The following is a 22,422-nucleotide window of genomic DNA, read 5'->3' on the forward strand; positions in this document are numbered from 1 at the left end:
CCTGACAGGTCGCTCCTACCAGGTGGCGTGGCGAGAATCTGTCTCCGCACCACGTGCTCTCACCACTGGTGTCCCCCAGGGCTCTGTTCTTGGCCCACTCCTATTCTCGCTATACACCAAGTCACTTGGCTCTGTCATATCCTCACATGGTCTCTCATATCATTGCTATGCAGATGACACACAATTAATCTTCTCCTTTCCCCCTTCTGACAACCAGGTGGCGAATCGCATCTCTGCATGTCTGGCAGACATATCAGTGTGGATGACGGATCACCACCTCAAGCTGAACCTCGGCAAGACGGAGCTGCTCTTCCTCCCGGGGAAGGACTGCCCGTTCCATGATCTCGCCATCACGGTTGACAACTCCATTGTGTCCTCCTCCCAGAGTGCTAAGAGCCTTGGCGTGACCCTGGACATCACCCTGTCGTTCTCCACCAACATCAAGGCGGTGACCCGATCCTGTAGGTTCATGCTCTACAACATTCGCAGAGTACGACCCTGCCTCACACAGGAAGCGGCACAGGTCCTAATCCAGGCACTTGTCATCTCCCGTCTGGATTATTGCAACTCGCTGTTGGCTGGGCTCCCTGCCTGTGCCATTAAACCCCTACAACTCATCCAGAACGCCGCAGCCCGTCTGGTGTTCAACCTTCCCAAGTTCTCTCACGTCACCCCGCTCCTCCGCTCTCTCCACTGGCTTCCAGTCGAAGCTCGCATCCGCTACAAGACCATGGTGCTTGCCTACGGAGCTGTGAGGGGAACGGCACCTCCGTACCTTCAGGCTCTGATCAGGCCCTACACCCAAACGAGGGCACTCCGTTCATCCACCTCTGGCCTGCTCGCCTCCCTACCTCTGAGGAAGCACAGTTCCCGCTCAGCCCAGTCAAAACTGTTCGCTGCTCTGGCACCCCAATGGTGGAACAAGCTCCCTCACGACGCCAGGACAGCGGAGTCAATCACCACCTTCCGGAGACACCTGAAACCCCACCTCTTCAAGGAATACCTGGGATAGGATAAAGTAATCCTTCTAACCCCCCCCTTAAAAGATTTAGATGCACTATTGTAAAGTGGTTGTTCCACTGGATATTATAAGGTGAATGCACCAATTTGTAAGTCGCTCTGGATAAGAGCGTCTGCTAAATGACTCAAATGTAAATGTAAAAATGTAATGACTTTCTGGAGCAGACCGATAAGGTTCGTAGGGACCGGGAGACCCTGAGACAGTTCGTGCCCCCTCCTCAGGCCCCGGGTCCAAGGCAGACAGACCGTTGCCACCCACCTGCACCCGAACAACAGTGGGGTCCCTCTCCTGCCCCATCGCCTCGTGCTGAGGGACGACAGCGGGGAGGGGCACAGCGTGTGCGGTGGAGCAACAACCTGTCAACCATCACCGCCTTAGGGAGGTGCCTGGGAGACCCAGGCGCTTGGGGTGCCAGAGGAGAGGCGGGCCCCGGCAGGACCCCTGACACACTCTTCACCGGCCTCAGCCGCTTCTCCCGGTTTCAAAGGGCAAAGTGGGAGGAGGGTGTGGAGTCCCCCTGGGTGTTGTCCACAATGCTCGAGGGGTACCGACTCCAATTCCGGTGCTGGTCCCCATCCTTCAGGGGTCTTCGGGTCACCACGGTGGCCTACCCCCTGAAGAAAACCCTGCGGCTGGAGATCTCCTCACTCCTGGACAAGGGTGCCATCTGCAGGATCGAGACATCAGAAAGGCTAGGTGGGTTCTACTCCACTTATTTTGTGGTCCCAAAAGGAGACGGAGGGTTTTGACCAATTCTGGACCTCCGCAACCTCAATGGGTACTAGAAGGTACTGAGGTTCTACATGCTGTCCCCAGCCCGCGTGTTGCAAGCCATGTCCAGGAACCAGTGGTTTGTGATGCTGGACCTGAGGGATGCGTACTTCCATGTTCCTGTTCACCCAGTTCATTGGCAGTACCTCCGATTCGCTTCCCTTTGGCCTCTCCTTGGCACCCCACACTTTCACAAAGTGCATGGACGCTGTCCTGGTACCTCTCACGTCCCGAGGATTGTTGATCCTCAATTACCTGGACAATTGGCTGATTTGTGCCCCGACCAGGACCCAGGTCCTTTCAGACAGAGACATGCTCCTGACCCACATCGGCAGACTGGGCATTACTGTAATGACAAGAAAGTCATCTGACGCCCACCCAGAGGGTGGATTTTATTGGCATGGAACTGGACTCAGTCCTCATCTGAGCTCACCAGAAGGGTTTAGGCGATCTTATCTTGCCTCGACCACTTTTGTTAGGGGCGGGTCGTATCTGCCCTGACCTGCCAACGCCTGTTGGGCTTGCTGGGGGCGGCCGCGTTGCTGATTCCCCTGGGCCTGCTCCATCTCCAGCCTCTTCAACGGTAGTTCAACTCCCTCCGGCTGCACCCGAAGCACCACCGTCACCGACAGCTGCGGGTGACCGCACAGGGCCTCAGGGCGTTGTTGAGGTGGCGCTGTCGCTCCTTTCTCTCAGATGGGGTGGAGATGCTGAGGATGTGCCACTGGGAGCTGGTCAGCACAGACGCCTCCCTGATCGGCTGGAGGGGTGAGCAAGGGTAGGTCGGCCAGCGGCTGTTGGCCATCCCCTTGGAGCGGCAGTCAAATCAATACACGAGTTCTGAGCTGTACTGCTGACTCTGTGGTCTTTCCTTCCACATCTGAAGGGAAGACCTGTCCTGGTGAGAATGGACAACACCACAGTGGTGGCTTACATCAACCATCAGGGTCGACTGAGGTCCCACCGCCATCATCTTATGGCACGGGAGCTCCTTCTCTGGATTCAGGGACGTCTAGCATCTCTACGCACAGCACACGTACCTGGCATCTTGAATGTGGCAGCGGATATGCTCTCGAGGGACGGCCCGCCACTTTGGAACTGGAGCTTACATCGCCAGGTGGTGCAGCACCTGTGGGACAAGTTCGGGAGGGGACAGCTGGACCTATTTGCTTGGACAGTGCACACTGCCCCCTGTGATACTCCATGTCAGAGCCACCAGGGCCTCTGGGCTTGGATGTTCTGGCTCATGATTGGCCAGGGATGGAGCTTTACGCATTCCCCCCTTTTCCCCTGATCCAGGCTGTGCTGGACAGGACGAGGATGGCGGAGCATCGTCTGCTGCTGGTGGCCCCATAGTGGCCCAGACGACCCTTGTTCAGCCTTCTCCTGTCTCTGTTGTCTGGGACACTCTGTTGTCTGGGACACCTTGGCAACTGCCCCTGAGACCTGACCTGCTGTCTCAGGCCGGGGAAACTCTGTGGCATCCGAGACTGCACCGCCTCAGTCTATGGGCTTGGCTGCTGAACGGCACCAATGGTCCATGTTAGGACTACAGGAGGGCGTAATGTACACCATGCAGAGCGCAAGGGCACCGGCTACAACTGTGGCATACCAGTTGCACTGGTGGTTGTTCTACTCTTGGTGCACTGTTATTGAGGTTGTGCCCGAGTCGTGCGGGGTGCAGTATGTCCTCCAATACCTGCAGTCTCGCTTGGATGAGGGCTTGGCAGCCACTACACTGAGAGGGTATTTGGCCACTATATCTGCCCATGTGGGGTGGATGGACAGGCCAGTGGGGCGACATCCCTTGATCTCCAGGTTTATGAAGGGGGTTTGTCCCCTGCATCCACCTAGGACCCGCTCAATAGCGATCTGGATGTGGTCTTGGCAGCTTTGGCAAAGCCGCTTTTCGAACCGTTGGAGTCTGTCTCTCTGAAACACCTCTCTATGAAGGTGGCTTTCTTGGTAGCGATTACTTCCATGAAGAGGGTGGGTGAGCACCATGCTCTTTCGGGAAGTTCTGAGTGCTGCCGGATGGACCCCTGGTGGGAGGAATATATCTCTCCGCCCCAACCCTTCATTCCTCCCGAAGGTTCTGTCAGACAGGCATGTGAACATCCCTTTTATCCTGTCTGCTTACGACCCCCCAGCAGTGTTGGGGGAGTCTGGGCCTTCCTCCGGCATGCTGTGCCCTGTGCGGGCACTGGCTGCCTATGTGGAGCGGACACGGTCAGGGAGAACAACAGACTAGCTCTTTGTCTGCTATGGTGAGAGAGTCCTGGTGGCTGGGATATCAAAGCAGAGGCTCTCTCACTGGATCATGGACACGATTATGAAAGCATACTGCCTGGCAGGCCAGTGCTGGGATCTGTGGTGGCACATTCAACACAAGGTGTGGCTGCATCCTGGGCTCTACTGAGAGGAGTGCCCCTCGCTGATATCTGTACTGCGGCCAGCTGGGCTTCCTCTTGCGCCTTTGCTAGGTACTGTCGGGTAAATGTGGCACCTCCCTCTGCGGTTGGTCACCTCCCCTTCCGGGGACTGTGCCGGGACCCCCCCTTCCACATTGACGGCCACTGCGTCTCGGTCCCGCACTGGGACTTCACCGCTGGCTGGCCAGGTCCCTGTAGCACCGACTAAATCTGGTACGGGTATACCAATATATTTTAGTGATCCAATATAGTGAAACATAACGAAGGTTATGTACTGTAACCACGGTTATGTGAGCTATGTGGATCACTCCAATCCTCTACGGTGCTAGAGGTGCCTCAGAAATGATGTAGAGAACATGTGTAGCGGCCATGGGGTTTATATATAGAGGCAGACCCCAGCCGTGACACAGGTCTACACTGGAGTAAATCTGTAAATCCTCACCTCGGATGTATCCGTCTGCCGCGGAGTGATACCAATATATTGGAGCGATCCATATAGCTCACATAACCATGGTTACATACTTAACCTTGGGTTTATTTATTTATTTCAACTTTATTTAATCAGGTAGGCCAGTTGAGAACAAGTTCTCATTTACAACTGCGACCTGGCTAAGATAAAGCAAAGCAGTGCGACAAAAACAACAACACAGAGTTACACATAAACAAATGTACAGTCAATAACACAATAGAATAATCTATGTACAGTGTGTGCAAATGTAGAAGAGTAGGTCGGTAAGGCAATAAATAGGCCATAGAGGCAGAAAAATTTAAATTTAGCATTAACACTGGAGTGATAGATGTGCAGATAATGATGTGCAAGTAGAGATACTGGGGTGCAAAAGAGCAAGAGGATAAATAACAATATGGGGATGAGGTAGTTGGGTGTGCTATTTACAGATTGGCTGCTCTGAAAGCTGATGCTTAAAGTTAGTGAGGGAGATATTAGACTCCAGCTTCAGTGATTTTTTGCAATTTGTTCCAGTCATTGGCAGCAGAGAACTGGAAGGAAAGGCGGCCAAAGGAAGTGTTGGCTTTGGGGATGACCAGTGCAATATACCTGCTGGAGCGTGTGCTACAGGTGGGTGTTGCTATGGTTAGCAGTGAGCTGAGATAACCCAGCAAAGACTTATATAGCCAGGTGGAAAGCATGGCCAGCTGTAGAAAAATGCTTATTGAAATGATCGATTATCGTAGATTTATCGGTGGTGACAGTATTTCCTATCCTCAATGCAATGGGCAGCTGGGAGGAGGTGCTCTTATTCTCGATAGACTTTAGTGTCCCAAAACTTTTTGAAATTAGTGCTACAGGATGCAGATTTCTGTTTGAAAAAGCTAGCCTTAGCTTTCCTAACTGACTGAGTATATTGGTTCCTGACTTCCCTGAAAAGTTGCATATCACGGGGGCTATTCGATGCTAATGCAGAACGCCACAGGATGTTTTTGTGCTGGTCAAGGGCAGTCAAGTCTGGGGTGAACCAAGGGCTATATCTGTTCTTAGTTCTACATTTTTTGAATGGGGCATGCTTATTTAAGATGGTGAGGAAAGCACTTTTAAACAGCAACCAGGCATCCTCTACTGACGAGATGAGGTCAATATCCTTCCAGGATACCCGGGCCAGGTCGATTAGAAAGTCCTGCTCAAGTGTTTTAGGGAGCGTTTGACAGTGATGAGGGGTGGTCGTTTGACCGCGGACCCATTACGCACACAGGCAATGAGGCAGTGATCGCTGAGATCCTGGTTGAAGACAGCAGAGGTGTATTTAGAGGGCAAGTTGGTCAGGATGATATCTAAGAGGGTGCCCATGGTTACAGATTTAGGGTTGTACCTGGTAGGTTCCTTGATAATTTGTGTTAGATTGAGGGCATCTAGCTTAGATTGTAGGATGGCCGGGGTGTTAAGCATGTCCCGTTTTAGGTCACCTAACAGTACGAACTCTGAAGATAGATGGGGGGCAATCCGTTCACATATGGTGTCCAGGGCACAGCTGGGGGCTGAAGGGGGTCTATAACAAGCTGCAACCGTGAGAGACTTGTTTCTGGAAAGGTGGATTTTTAAAAGAAGAAGTATAATTATTGGGGCACATACCTGGATAGTATGACAGAACTCTGCAGGCTATCTCTGCAGTAGATTGCAACTGCGCCCCCTTTGGCAGTTCTATCTGGTCGGAAAATGTTATAAAAACTAGTTGTAATAATGACACACGTGATTTTCAAGTCGGAGCTTTGGAAAGATGCCAGAGTTTCCGATTTGGAATTCGGAGTGACCGTTAAACGATTTTCCCCAGTCGGAGTTAGTTTTTTTCCCCCTATTCCCAGTTGTCCTAAACGCGGCATACCTCTCCCAAGACTCACGGAGGCGCTAATTATTTTTCTATGTCACTCACGCATGGAAGTGACGCACACATTTGTATGTGAACAACGGCTGATGGGGACATTTTGAAATAAGTAGCTAACTGGTATTCGTTAGTGGACCAAGGTTCACTTTACAAGCCAAATTTACTTTATTAGTTGTATGTCTCGCATGCGTGATACGTTCAAATTAATGAAGATGTCACAGAAGTCGGACACTGAAGAAACAAGCGTATAACGTAATACACAAGTAAGTTGCTAGTTTAGCTAGCAATTTAGCTACGCCGTCAGTGCGAACTGGCTGGCTAGCTGCTGGGCTGCGTTAAAATGGAATCGTCGTTAGCATACGTCGCTTCCATTTTAGGTAGCTAACTAGCTGCCTATCGAGTTCGTGCGAGCGGTATCACAAATGCATGCATGGATGGTGGACTATGTTTAGAAATCCCCCTAGCAACTCCAACTCGTTTTATGGAAAACTTGCTTAGCAAACTAGCTAACGTCGTTAGTCATAGCTAGCTCGATGGCCAACGAAGCCCTCACCATATATTGCCTAAATATTTTCCCTGTTAGCTAGCTACCTAGCCAGACTGATAAGCTACCATCAAGCTAGATAGCTAACGCTAGTAAAGGATGAAGGAAGCCAGCTTCCGCGATACTGGTCTGTTTTATGTTTAGCGTAGTTGACGTTAGCTTCAATATGTTTTGCTTGCTAGCCAGCCAGTTGATAGTGCCGTTTAATTGTTTGATAGTTATGTTGTCGAGCTAGCAATCCAGGTAGCTACGTAGGTTAACATTTCGTTTTTTGTTTTAAAACGGTCAGTGATGTTTTTCATACTTGATAGATGAGGCTCTGTCTGAGCTTGCTCTTTTCCTGGGCTACTGGAAGGTGTGGCGCAAAGATCCCCGGACTTGAGTTTCGTTGTTGCCCACACAGTGGTGTTATGACACCATTATATGAAGCCACATAACTACTGTTATAATGCCACGTTCAAAACAACTGGGGTACTCTGAAATATCCGACTTCAGTGCATTGAAATTAACTGGGAATTCAGACAAAAACGAGCTCCAACTGGGAATTCCAAGTCGGAAACTCGGGCATCTTTCTAGAGCTCCAACCTGAATATATCTGACGTCATGATTAGACTGTTTCCCCCCCAAGTTCCCAGTTGTCTTGAAAGCACCATAGCACAACTTTGGGTAATATATTCAACGACAGTCTACCAGCTGGGCCACATCTATCTTAAGTTTAGGTGTATTTTGGTGGAATGCTGTGAATTTGAGCAATGAAGAGTTCATGATTCATGATACCGCAGCCCGTCTGGTGTTAAACCTTCCCAAGTTCTCTCACGTCACCCCGCTCCTCCGCTCTCTCCACTGGCTTCCAGTTGAAGCTCGCATCCGCTACAAGACCATGGTGATTGCCTACGGAACTGTGAAGGGAACGGCACCTCCATACCTTCAGGCTCTGATCAGGCCCTACACCCAAACAAGGGCACTGCGTTCATCCACCTCTGGCCTGCTGGCCCCCCTACCTCTGAGGAAGCACAGTTCCCGCTCAGCCCAGTCAAAACTGTTCGCTGCTCTGGCACCTCAATGGTGGAACAAGCTCCCTCACGACGCCAGGACAGCGGAGTCAATCACCACCTTCCGGAGACACCTGAAACCCCACCTCTTTAAGGAATACCTAGGATAGGATAAAGTAATCCTTCTAACCCCCCCCCCTTAAAAGATTTAGATGCACTATTGTAAAGTGGTTGTTCCACTGGATATCATAAGGTGAATGCACCATTTTGTAAGTCGCTCTGGATAAGAGCGTCTGCTAAATGACTTAAATGTAAATGTAATGATACAGTTTGAAAGAAGCTCACTATTTGTAGGTGTCTTCTCCCTACAGGTATGTGACCAACATTCCACACGATGGTAACATATGTTTGGAACCAGCTGATATTTGTAAGCTGACCACATGTGGGGGTTCAAAGTTAAACCAGTAGAACAGATGTTGCCAGCATCTAGGTGATAACCTTCCTTATGTGAGAATGCTACCAAATACCCATATGTTACCCTTTTGATTCATTATTGGTTTTTGGGCGGCAGATAACCTAGCGGTTAAGAGCATTAGTCCAGTAACCGAAAGGTTGCTTGTTCAAATCCCAGAGCCGACTATGTGAAAAATCGGTCTGTCCCTGTGAGTAAACTTAACCCTAATAGCTCATGTAAGTTGCTCTGTGCAAGAACGTATGCTGAATGACTAAAATGTAAACACACCCCCACTACAGCTGTAAATGCAGCCAGATTAATTAGTGCTAAATCGCCTTTTGGTACTGTTGAAACGTTTTCGGTGTTTCCCATCTCCTGTCCTCATGTACCTCCAAAAGGTACACCTTTTTATTGTTGACCCTGTCAAACATGCCTGATTCAACTTGTCAACTAATCATCAGGCCCTCAATAAGTTGAATCAGGTATGTTTGTTTAGGGCTACAAGACAAATGTGTGCTGTTGGGGGGGGGGTACTTGAAGATCAGAGTTGGGAAACACTGAGCTACACCTTTCATAAATCGGTCTGTTGTACTGCGTCATTTTAAAGATCCTGCAAGTGGATGATTCATTTCTAATGTGTTCAGTCTTAAAGATATATCAATATTATAGTGGGTGCAAGAGTAGGTCTTTTTGAACCAAAGTTAAATCTCTGATATCGTGTATTGTTGTTCCAGGTGAGTTCCTGTCCTGGCCCACCTGTTTTAAAACAGTCAGACCACGGGGCCCTACGCTCAACTAGCATGAAGATGGCAGACACTGAGAAGACAGAGGAGTTTGTGGATGCTGAGATCTTCCCAGAGTGCCCTGTGCAGGGGGGGTCAGCTGCTGCTGTCAGGGGGGAGCAGGAGGAGCCCCTTAAAACAGAGACCACCAGCTCTCCTCCAGGAGAAAAGGAGGGGGACAGCCCCCTGCAGACTGAGGGTGAGCCCAGCCTTCTCTCCATGCCCTGCCTCATGATGGAGCTGAGAAGGAACTCCCCTGAGTCTCCGCACGCCTCCACCTGCAGCGACAAGCCCACCTCGGGCCGTGCCTACGAGAGCGACTCCTCCAACCCCTGCATGCTCTCGCCCTCCTCCAGCGGCCACCTGGCCGACTCAGACACACTCTCCTCTGGTGAGGAGAGATCCGCCTCACGTGCGACAGTGGAGGGGGGCTCCACAGAGCCCGGGGCCGACACCAGGCTTGCAGCAGGGGGTCAAACATCTGCATCAAGTGGGCGAAAGTCCCGTCGTTCACGTTCTGAAAGCGAGATGTCCACCAACACAATGGCAGCCAAGAAAAACCGCTGCCAGCCCGCTGTGGTGGGAGGAGCAGGCGTCGAGAAGCAGACCAACGGCCGGCTGGCTAAAGTCAAAGGTCACCGGAGCCAAAAGCACAAGGAGCGTATTCGGCTGCTTAGGCAGAAGCGTGAGGCGGCGGCAAGGAAGAAATACAACCTGCTGCAGGACAGTAGTACGAGCGACAGCGACCTCACCTGTGACTCCAGCACCAGCTCCTCTGAAGACGACGACGAGACATCAGGCGGCAAGACAATCACCACAGACATCCCAGGTAACAATCACCACAGACATCCCAGGTAACAATCACCACAGACATCCCAGGTAACAATCACCACAGACATCCCAGGTAACAATCACCACAGACATCCCAGGTAACAATCACCACAGACATCCCAGGTAACAATCACCACCAGACACATTTAACCGAACCCAACCCACACGGGGTAATATTCACCACACATACGGTGCATTCAGAAAGTATTCAGACCCCTTCCCTTTTTCCATATTTTGTTACGTTACAGCCTTATTCTAAAATGGATTAAAAAATGTATATATATCCTCATCTACACACACTACCCCATAATGACAAAGCGAAAGCAGTTTTTTTTTTTAAAGTGTTTGCAAATGTATTCAAAAACAAACAAATACCTTATGTCCATAAGTATTCAGACCATTTGCTATGAGACTCGAGATTGTGCTCAGGTGCATCCTGTTTCCATTGATCATCCTTAAGATGTTTCTAGGACTTGATTGGAGTCCACCTGTGGTCAATTCAATTGATTGGACATGATTTGAGAAGGCACACACGTCTATATAAGGTCCCACAGTTGACAGTGCATGTCAAAGCAAAAACCAAGCCAAAAGGTCAAAGGAATTGTTTGTTAAGCTCTAAGACAGGATTGTGTCGAGGCACAGATCTGGGGAAGTGTACCAAAAAATGTCTGCAGCATTGAAGGTCCCCAACAACACAGTGGCCTCTGTCATTCTTAAATGGAAGAAGTTTGAAACCACCAAGACTTCAAAGATCTGGCCAAGCTGAACAACCAGGGGAGAAGGGCTTTGGTCAGAGAGGTGACAAAGAACCCGATGGTCACTGACAGAACTTGAGTCCTTCTGTGGGTGTGGGAGAACCTTCTGGAAGGACAACAATCTCTGCAGCACTCCACCAATTAGGCCTTTATGGTAGAGTGGCCAGACGGAAGCCATGAACAACAAGATTATCTGGCCTGATGAAACCAATATTGAACTCTTTGGTCTGAATGCCAAGTGTCACGTCTGGAGGAAACCTAGCACCATCCCTATGCTGAAGCATGGTGGTGGCAGCATCATGCTATGGGAATATATATATTTTTTTCAGCGGCAGAGACTTGGAGACTAGGCAGGATCGAGGGAAAGATGAACGGCGCAAAGTACAGAGAGATCCTTGAAGAAAGCCTGCTCCAGAGCGCTCAGGACTTCAGACTGGGGCAAAGGTTTACCTTCCAACAGGACAACAACCCTACACACACAGCCAAGACAACGCAGGAGTGGCTTCGGGACAAGTCTCTGAATGTCCTTGAGTGTCCCAACCAGGGCCCGGACTTGAACCAGATCGAACATCTCTGGAGAGACCTGAAAATAGCTGTGCAGCAACGCTCCCCATCCAACTTCACAGCGCTTAAGAGGATCTGCGGAGAAGAATAGGAGAAATTCCCCAAATACAGGTGTGCCAAGCTGGTAGCATCATACCCAAGAAGACTCAATGCTGTAATCGCTGCCAAAGGTGCTTCAACAAAGCACTGAGTAAAGGGTCTGAATACTTTGTGATATTTCAGTTTTTATTCTTAGTTTATTTTTTTATTTTTGAAAATGCATTGTCTTTGCTCTGTCATTATGGGATATTGTGTGTAGATTGAGGGGGGTGGCAATTTTAATCATTTTTATAATAAGGCTGTAACAACAAAATGTAGAAAAAGTAAAGGGGTCTGACTACTTACCGGAGACACTGTATATCCCATGTTTAATGCATTTGGGTCTTTCTATAAATAATGGGGCCAATGTGTGACGTTGGGATAAACATTTCAATATGGGTTGAAATAAAAATAAGTTTTATGCAGTTCCACATGTGTACTTGGATGAATATGCCAATTGCCCCATAACTCTACATATATACTACAACAGGACTATACATCCTTAAAGCAGGGTTTATGCAGACATTGGCAAGTCATATTCAAGGTCTTTCAGAGACTTTTTCAAGCACTTTATTGTACTTTTCAAGGATCTGTGTTATACAATTGTATAATTTATATAATTGAACATATAGGGCATAATATAGAACTGTCAAACTAGGCCATTACCACTTTAAGAATAATGCATTTTTTTTAGGCATTGATATTAAAATGATATTCTAAAATGTGAGAATACTGTGGACTTGCCTGACTATTTAAAAAAAGAAAAAATAATGTAGCCTTTATTTAACTAGGCAAATGAAGTGGATGAATGCATGATTTTTCTGTGTCCTATGTGGCCGACGCAGGCGCACACAATAAAGCCAGGCTGTTTTTATCATGAGAAAGTGGCTAAAACCCCAGTTCCTTTTATAATGGAAGGATTTGTATGGAAAGCCAAGTTGATGCCAGCATTCGATCTTGTCGTCTTCATAGTCACTGCACGTGGTTTTACCGCAACAGAGTAGCGCAACACCCATCAATTGAAGTGGTTGGAAAGAAACAGAAGTGGCCACGTCTCTCACAAAATGGATCCAAAAGGAAATCACAGATAATTATCAGGGAGCAGGAGAAGTTATAAATTGGCTACAATTTACAAGGACTTTTCAAGCACCAAATTCTAGTAAATGTCTGATTTTTTAAGGTAGGCATATTCCAATACTTGAATATCTGTTCTTCAGGTTTAGGTAGGCTGCTTCAAGCCCATTGTATTGCTTAACATTGCAGGTGTATCATGGAAACTAACATGTATTTGTCATGTTATTTCATTACCAGATCATGTAATTTGTTGTCATTATATCCAGAATAATGAACAGGAATAGAGTTAGACAACTGTGCAACACCCATCTTATGCAATTGCAAACAGTAGACTCGTCCAATCCAAGGCACTAAAACATACTCATTACTCTGTTAAATCTAATGAGACCCTTCTCTAAATCTAGCAGACAACAGATTATCAACATCAATTCTCCATTAGATCCAATGTAGATCCAGGCTCAACGGTCTTCACCAGCGTAAGGAATGAGAGACCCTAAATATTTTGGCCATTTCTTGCGTAAACCTTTTTTTCCAGCACTTGGGCTGTTTCATCACATACACTATCACAACAGCTGTTCATCATTTGACTGTCATTCAGAAAATTCCTTCCTGGATCAGATGTGTGAAAATATCTCAGCATAATTAAACAGCTGGACACCAAATGTGCATCCAACATGTATTATGCATAATTATTGAAGAACAACGTTAATGACTCTCGCTTTAGATTTTCAGTATCAAGGTAAGGTGACTCTTTCTGTTAGAAGCATTCGATTTTTCAATCGCATACATTTTTGGGAGATTTGTGTGCCCATAAACTGGTTTCACCCCATTACACAAGGAGACACAACATTTTTAAGTAGTTACATTGCAGTTCTGAAATCTCTATACAGAACAACTACAGGTTTTAATGTCTAATTGAACTAATTAATGAAAAATATATGATTTATGGACAACTTACACTGCCATAAATGCGAGGACAGAAAAGTAATGTTTTGTCACATGATTTTTAGACAAATCCGTCAAGATGCCAATCATGGGAAAGGGATAAACGGGTTTAAAATCAACTTGTGAATTTTATGTAAAATGGCTACTGTATTTTCCCCCCTTAATGCAATGACATGAAAAAAATGGCTTATCAATTACTTAACAGCTGTAACAAGTTTTCCAGCATAGGAAATCCTGGTACCCTAGTCTATAGAAAGACCCATGTACTAAAGGGATTCCAAGTAACCCACATTTAGTGTACCATAAGGTAATAATCACAATTTACTACAGACATCACAGGTAATTTAGACAATTTCTTATAAACAGTTGCCACGGACATCTCACATGAATCATTTCACATACGTTTACCAGAGATGTCGAGTAACCATAGCATCCCCGGCCAATGCAAACACGCTGACGCTTCTGTTTATGAATGTTTGCTAATCTTCAATGGCTTCTAGCACAGGCATCACTGAATGTTAATTGTTTTAATAACTGATTTGTCTCCATTCACCATGCATTTTGAAGGTTACAACCCATCATGTCTTCACCACGTAATCCACCCGTAGGAAGTGTTCTTTTTAAACTCTGTCATTGTTTGCATGTTGTGTGGAATGTAGATACCATTTACTGATTGTTACAATTGGGTCATTGTTTTACTTCTACTTTTCAAGTCTGTGCTGCCATAGCGAGCTGTTTTTTACAACAGTGTATGACCTTACTGTGTGGTAGTAACCTTGTGATAAACATACAGTAGGAGTATCTCAAAGCTGTGACATAAACATAGTAGTAAATGTGTCATTCACATCGAAGGCTCCACTGTCCATTGTAATGTGATTGACTTCTTCCTATCCTTGGGCAAAATAGAGATTGAGGATTAATGGAATGAGATTTCTCCATCCCCAGAGCCTTCCATTAATTCATCATACCCGTGCCACGTAGCACCTTATCGTGCTGGTTCGGTTGAGAACTTCTGTTGAATTATTTGAATGTGGCCCTTTTGAGATTCCCCTAGGCTCCAGTCCAGTGTCTTCGACTGAAGCTGTGCCTGTTTTCAGCACAGTAGGTTTCGTTGTAGTTGTTTGTCAAGGCTCTGGATTTCTGTTAAACAGATGCTTCAAGTGTAATAGGCACCTGATTCACCTGCTGTGTTTGGGAATGCGGTGTCCATTTTATGATGTCCTCATTTCAAAATGCATTAGTTAACCACAGCATCTTCTCGAAGTTAGCAAAAAAATCTATCATAGGCTAGGATGTATTTAACAACACACTTAAGATTAATTATCTTATGTTTTTGTGTTAATTGTACATTGTTTTATTGGTGGCCCTTGTGTTTGACTTCCCTGTGACTTGATTTCCTGATAATTGGAGGGAAAGATTTGTTTTACATTAAGGATATGTTGCTCAACTTCAATTAGTACAATGGATCAAATACAGTAAAACTAGTACTGTAGATCAAATGAAGATCTATATTGCTTTAAACTCATGACTTTATATTGAGTTATTTCCTCTGTTTCTAAGACTTGGTATTCCATTGGTATGTCAGTGATGTTGCTATCTGGTTTGATAAAGTGGGTTTTGACATTGCATCTTGGCATTGGGGTGACAACATTGATATTAGTTTGAGGTAGCGCTGTTGTTGTTCTAATTTAGACTGGGTTAAATCACTTCCATAACATGGAGATGGTGGTGCAATGCTCTGCCTGCACTCAAGCAGGGCTATTGTAGTTTGTAAGATAATTTGTAGAGAACATGGCAATAGTCAGCTGTAACTGACATTTTCCCCCTTCACGCTTTCCTTGATTACCACAACTGCATAACTCTTCTAGATGTGCGTAGGTAGACATCTTTTATGTGAATCGCATTTTGAAATTGTTGCTAGTTCAAATAAGTCATATCTAGCTTGTTTAAGTACATTTGATGTCCAAGGAGAAATGTCAAAACCATGGTGCCTGGTGCTGTGTCTGTCTGGGTTATTTCTTACGCTGTAGGTGCGTACATAGTTAAACAACCACAAAGTTTATCTTATCACAAACTATGCACGGTTAATCTTCAGTAAACACTTGCTACAATGAGTTACAGCAACTAAATCTCTTAACACCAAGTTCTGTCTATAGTGGATCTATAGGACTCCATTTTATCAACCATTACTGCATTCCGTACACAGACCTGACTGCTACAACTGCATGAACGTAGTCCATCAGCATGAAAAAGTCGATCTGCACGTCAACAAAACTTGTCATTTTTCTATTTTTTTAATAATTATAAATAAAACAAACAGTCCACCAGCGAACATGAAGTGCTACTGTGTTTCTTATGGCTTGGCCTCAATGTCTTTAAAGCTGCGGAGGGATCCGGAGTGAGCGCTCAGATGCAGGGCCTGCTGGACGGCGGCGGCTCGTGGGACAGGAACAGCATTGGCAGCGTGCTGGAGGAGGCCATGACTCGCTTCGCTGTGATGCAGCGGCAGACAGAAGAGCGCTTCCGCGTCTGGATGGAGAAGCTGACGCGCCTCGACTCGGACGACAGCGTCGACTCATCCATCCACTCGAGCGACGCCCCCGGGCGGCACCATCGGCACCGCCACAGGGCGCCGCGCCCGTCCAGCTCCTTCCTGCCCTCCTCTGAGTCGCAGGAGACAATGGCGGCGTACATGTTGGCCCGGGAGAACGCCAACGTCACCATGAGCAGCATGGCCCCCGACCCCCTCAACAACAACACCCTGCCTGATGTAGTGCCTGTGGCTACCCAAAATGGAAATCTGGATGTTCCAGACCCCAGCCTCTTGAACGTATAGATTCACTTGTTGGACTTGTGGAGTGGTTTAGTGCTGTATTTTCCAAATGGATAAAGTTCCAGTACCATCACACATATGGTGATGATGGCAAATGTGCTTATCTGATTTCTACTTTCTTTGGGGGGGGTTTAAATCACCCACCCTCCAATTCTACTGGAAGTCCCTAATATGTGTGTTATTACATAATTAACATGATAAGCATGGCCTTGACTGTGACACTCAAGTCCTCCATGAGCTTTGTGGCTCATGGCAGCTGTGGGTGCTGAATCACTGTGAGATCTAAGTCTTTTGAATGCGTTTTTTAAAAATCTAATTGGTTCCTGGAGCCAATTTACTATAACTGCAACTTATAGAAAAAAATGCATCATGGACAATGCATATTTTATCGACCGACTGTCAAGTCAGGGCTCTCATTGTATTGCTTTCAGTATGCCTATTCCAAGAGTATACATGTTTACCAGCTAACATACTGTGTCAGTTCATACAATACCGTTCGTTACAGAACCCCAGACAGTCACTTGTGCAGGGGGCTGCTTCATGGCATGTGCCTTGTCATACGGAATGCTGGGAATAAGAACGTTGTCATAGTGCCATTTTACTTAAAGCCACATCCTCTGGGCACTGGGTTAGTAATTGATTTAAATACTTAATATTTTCACAGCCTTTTATTTTAGTGGCATAGCTTTACAAACATTAAACATTCTAGGGAGCATTACATTCTTAACGCAATATATTCAGCCCCATATGATTCTTTGAAATTGGATGTCCAAATCAGAACATTTGTTAAACTTTTACATGTAGGTAGAGAAGTATAATTTTTTTATTTGACCTAAACTTCTGTTGTGGTAGCACTGAGACTGTGAAAGATTAGGCCTAATACTATGATGGCAGTGGAGAGAGACTTTTTTTTTTTTGTGTGTGTGGATATCGTGGTTGTGGGATCTTTTGTGCTGAATAGGAGCTAACACATCAAGAGCCTCATGTCTGTCCATATCCGTAAAATGGTTTGTCTGCCAATCTGGCCTGTGCTTAAAGCAAATTTGGCCTTTTTGAAAACATTTTTTTTGAATAGTAGTTGTGTTGATATGACTTTTATCAAACTGAAACCAGGTTTCACACTATCAATATACAGTTAGGGCTCCAGAGAAATATAGCGCATGTTAATGATTACTGGTTTCTACATAGGCCTGCATAACATACAGGTGACAATGTAGCCTTTTCTAGTTCAGATCCTGTGATTGCTTGAGTCTGAATAACCTTCTCCAGCTACTTATAAAATCAAGAATAACTTCTTCAAACACTACCTACACATCCAGGACATAGCTAAAGGAACATAGCTGGAAGCATATTCAATAGGGCAGTGGTCTTTTGGAGCATTGTAATTTGCACATGAAAATGTACTGCATATACAATATAGCTACACAGTTCTCAATTCCACACTGTTTAATCTGCTTAAAGTTTTACTGTTTGCATGTGAACTTCCCTTCATGTGTATGTGCAAATGTCAAAGAATAATTTATTAGCCTGTGTGTGCAAGGTTAACCTTTGCTCGTATGCTCATGAATTGTAGTGAGTGACAACTTCCTTTTGGTTTTATGTTAACAGGACTTGGTCCAGCTCTCGTCTCCTGCCTTCAAATTCATGACGCACAGTTCATCTGACATATTTAGTTTGCCGCCTTGTCCTGTTTGGATCCCAGTACTGTAAATGGTCTTCCATTTGTTTACCACAGTATTGTATCATGTCAGCAGCTCACTGAAAAGAGCCTGATTTTTACAAGTGCATCAAATGGTCATTTTCCATTGGGGACCGGTATTAAAATCAAATTGTATTTGTCACATGCGCCGAGTACAACAGGTGTAGTAGCCCTTATAGTGAAATGTTTACTTACAAGCTCTTTTCCAATGATGCAGAGTTTAAATGAAGCTATACAACACACAAGATTGTTTACCAAAGAGAGAATCTTGGTTTACAGTGAGCTCCAAAAGTATTGGGACAGTGACACTTTTTCTTTTGGTGGTGGGGCTCTGTACTCCAGCACTGGATTTACAATGACTGAGGGGAAACTGCAGACTGTCAGCTTTCATTTGTGTATTTTCATCCACATTGGGTCAACTGTTTAGAAATTACAGCACTTTTTGTCATTAATTGTAGACATGTTTAGAAACTATTCTTATTTCCAATAAAAGTGACTCCAGAATAACACAATACATTATTTACTATTTTCTATTGGGCACAAAATAATTTGTAACCCAAACAATCAGCAAATGCATCCAAGTTTGTGTTGTCACAAGCTTAATGTAATTGTGTGCTCGGAATGTGACCAAATACTAAACCTTTGACTACTTTATATAAGTGAATTGTCCAAATACATTTGGTCCCCTAAAATTGGGTGACTATGTACAAAAAGGTGATGTGATTCTGTAAACGGTTCACCCGATACAGATGAAAATGCCCTCAAACTAAAGCTGGACAGTCTGTACTTTAACCTGCATAGGCATCATTTCAAATCCAAAGTGCTGGAGTACAGAAGCAAAAACATGTCACTGTCCCCAATACTTTGAAGCTCCTTTTATCTTCACTGGTTATGAGGACCAGGAGTTGTTCCTAATCCTGACCAGCCTGGAAAAGGTTAGCAGTGTGGTTAAAGTTGGTTAAGGTTAGGTTTAAAATCAGATTTTTAAGAAGATACATTTTAGAAATGGGTGTTTAGTCAGTATGACTTTGTGGCTGTATTAGACTTGAGTGCCTGGCATCCACTGTAACACTGGTGCCCATTTTGCTCTTGACTTGACTCCCATACTGCACTGTCTGTGCTCTCAAAGTATGCTGTCTAGATCAGAGTTTCCCAAACCTGGTCCTGGGCCTCCCTCTTGTTGCAGGTTTTTGCCCTAGCACTACACAGGAAGGTGCCCAGGACCGAGGTTGCGAAACCCTGGTCTAGATGACCCTCGGGCATGTGGCTTAGGCTATGTGTAACTGACTTCTCTTACAGGGTAGAACAGAGCAGACACTCGACCGACGCATGTCCCCCAATACTCTACCAGGGTTTTTCTACAACATAACTAAGTTAACCCTTTGTTACATTTTATCTTATTTTTTTGGAGCGTTTTTTTTGTTTTTGATAACTGGTCAAACTGCTGCTTAATTGTTTACTTGCTTTATTGCATACACATGATAATTAAACGTTTTGAACTGTATAAAGAACATTTCGGATTTTTAGTTGTTTGTAATGATTGCATCCGTTGGTATTTTTTTTTTGTGAATGGCTGTTATTTGAAAAGCATTAAAAAGGATACCCAAAATAAATTATGTAATCTGTTTATGAGTTAATTGCAGACTATATATCAGTAGGTCATGCATAAAACACACATTAGAATAGGCTATAGTTGCACATCAGATGTGCCAATTACACATTTAACTCTGGGCACAGATTATACACATTCTATGAATTCTGAACATCTTCAGTTTGACATCAGTCATTTTGACATTTTGAATAAGGCTCATAGCCTAGATATTGTATGCAAGCATTTACAGTTGAGCAAAACAAAGCAGTTATGTAGGCATATTTGCTATATGCTAATGATTTATTACGAGTCAATTAGTTAAATTATTACTATTCAACCTAACTTGTTAATTGTCTGGCAACAAATATATTTACAGCTGAAATGTTTTATTTCATTCATCATGCATGGCAGGTGGCATTTAGCAGTCGGGAATATCAAATAAGATATTGGAAGTTGTAGGGTGAGGGTATGTATGTCTCTGATCTACTCAGATACCAAGGCTGAAATCCTATCATGAGCTGCTATACTAGCAATGCAATTATTGTGCTAATGGAGGTAGCTACTTTCTACTGTGAGCACTGAAGTTCACTAACCCGAGAGTCGACATGGTTTGAATAATGAAGTGTTTTCTGTTTCTACAGACGGGACTCCCGTAGTGTGCCACTATGATATTTCAGACACTGATTCTAACCAGGAGAACTTAAGTGTGACTGCGGAGCGAGTGCGCCGGACCACCGTGATAACACATGAAAGGCTAAAAACACACAGGGACCAGGATATGGCAGCAAACTCTGGGGCAGTAAGAGTACAGCATCTGTGCTCTCTCTCAGCAGGTCAGTTACAAACCCAGTGTATCACACTGAAAATGTCTACTTTCTCTGGGAAGACTTACTGTATAATCCGCTAACAGTTTGACAGGTGCAAGGAGATTGTTTAGCAGGGATAATGTTAGTGCAGCCAGTAGCCTAGGTACTAGGAACCAACATCTCAGAGATGAAAACATGGTGGAAGATCAGTTGAATAAAACATAAGTTTTGTACTGTGCTCCACGGTTGAAAAGGGGGATCTTAGGAGTTCGACGCAGAAATGATACAGGCTGTCTACAGTACAGGTGTTTTCCTTTCAGGTGCTGCAAATGCGTTTTTTCTGTTTGCCTTTTATTTTTTGTCTTGCTGTATACATATTTCATAGAAATTCAGTTGGTCAATTGACATAGATGTAAATGTACATAGATATCTGCTGCAATGAAGAGTAAACCTGATATTTGTGTCCATAAAACTTCCAGAAGATGTGTGGATTGCATCATTTTTCAACGACTTTTGTTTTTGTTAATGTCTGTGTCCGTGAGGTGTACTGCTATTCTACATGTCCCTATACGTTCTAAAATGTCTTGTGTGTTGTTGTGTTGCAGGTCACATGGAGGCAGAGCTGGCCCACAGGGAACCCCCTCAGCACAAGGGCCACATCAACATCCCCTCCACAGACAGTGAGGTAGAAATAGTAGGAGTGCAAGAAAACACAAGGTGAGTTCAGAAAGCATAACTTGCAACACACGTCGAGGGCAGATTTGCCTGCACTACAACCACTACAAAACTGTAATCCTTATATGGTGTTGCTCTACAACATGTTACTTTAAGAGTTATGGTCATGCAGTCATGTTTTATTGCCGCAACAAAACAGTCAATATAGTTTTACTGTGTAACACCAACACCGTCAACAGCTCATAAAGGCAATGGCTGCTTGGGACTGTCATGGAACTGGTGCACTGCAATGAACAAACATTTTTCATTACTAAGTCGTCAGTACAATGTTGTTCCCCTAATGTTTCTCTAACATTGCTCTAATGTCCTTGTTGTGTTATTGTGCCTTTTCTCTTAACAGATGTGCCCATCCTCGGGGCGGGGTAATTCAGAGCCTGTCCTCTGCCTGGAAGCCCAACTCACTGGAGCAGCTCAACAACAGCACGAGGCAATCCTCCCAGCTCTGGACTACTGTTTCCCCCCAGCCCAACTGGGTGTCCCCTCCAGAGGTAGTGGACCTCACTTTGGACGAGGACACTAGACACAAATACCTACTCTGAGCAACTCGTGCACTGAAGACTTCCTTACTCCCCTCTCCTCTTCCTCCAGCCTCTCCCCACCATGGCAAAGGCCCTTCCTGAGTGGTACAGCCACCACCTGTGACTCATGGGCTGCATCTCAAATGACACCCTATTCCCTATATAGCGCACTATTCTCTATACCTCATAGGGCTCTGGTGAAATGGAGTGAGCTATATAGGGAGTATGGTGTAATTAGAGACGCAGCCTCATGGACTTCCTCTGATGTTATTAACCTACTGTAGAACCTTATATCAAAGCCATTTTAACAAAGATGATTCCCTGATCATGGATTTAAAATACATAATCAAGAGGGCAAGACACTAGTGCAGATTGAACCATACAGAGGTGTTAGAGTAAAACACATAGCAATATTCTCCCTGTCCTGGACCTCATTGATCCTGAGGACTGTTGTCCGTACGTAGGTAGGCACTGTGTTCTGTCTGTCCGCTAGCTGTAACATAAGACTTGAAGCTGCTGCATGAGGGTAGGGCAGTATCAGTAGCTCAAATCTGCTGCACTACAGACTGGTGTCCTGTTCTCCAACTGACTGGATTGGGCTTACAGTCGATACTTAACGGCAGCTGGTACACTGTCTGCAGCATGATACGCCGGCATGTGA

At 45.4% G+C, this 22,422-nt stretch overlaps 1 protein-coding gene across 3 annotated transcripts; it reads left to right on the plus strand.

The window, feature by feature from the left end:
• The first annotated feature begins 6,463 nt into the window (after positions 1 to 6,463).
• Positions 6,464 to 21,844, plus strand: ark2n (arkadia (rnf111) N-terminal like PKA signaling regulator 2n). Of its 3 annotated transcripts, XM_045692735.1 has the most exons (5): positions 6,569 to 6,823; positions 9,285 to 10,161; positions 20,344 to 20,535; positions 21,114 to 21,225; positions 21,584 to 21,844. In XM_045692735.1, exons 2-5 carry the CDS (start codon positions 9,351 to 9,353, stop codon positions 21,780 to 21,782), a joined length of 1,314 nt encoding a protein of 437 aa, XP_045548691.1. In that variant the 5' UTR covers positions 6,569 to 6,823; positions 9,285 to 9,350; the 3' UTR covers positions 21,783 to 21,844. The 3 variants fall into 3 exon arrangements, with proteins under 3 accessions (XP_045548692.1, XP_045548693.1, XP_045548691.1); XM_045692737.1 differs by lacking the exon at positions 20,344 to 20,535 and having other exon boundaries at positions 6,483 to 6,823; XM_045692736.1 differs by lacking the exons at positions 20,344 to 20,535; positions 21,114 to 21,225; positions 21,584 to 21,844 and adding an exon at positions 15,961 to 19,724 and having other exon boundaries at positions 6,464 to 6,823.
• Positions 21,845 to 22,422: the final 578 nt, after the last annotated feature.

This window comes from Salmo salar, chromosome ssa01, assembly GCF_905237065.1.
Source record: "Salmo salar chromosome ssa01, Ssal_v3.1, whole genome shotgun sequence".
NCBI lineage: Eukaryota > Metazoa > Chordata > Actinopteri > Salmoniformes > Salmonidae > Salmo > Salmo salar.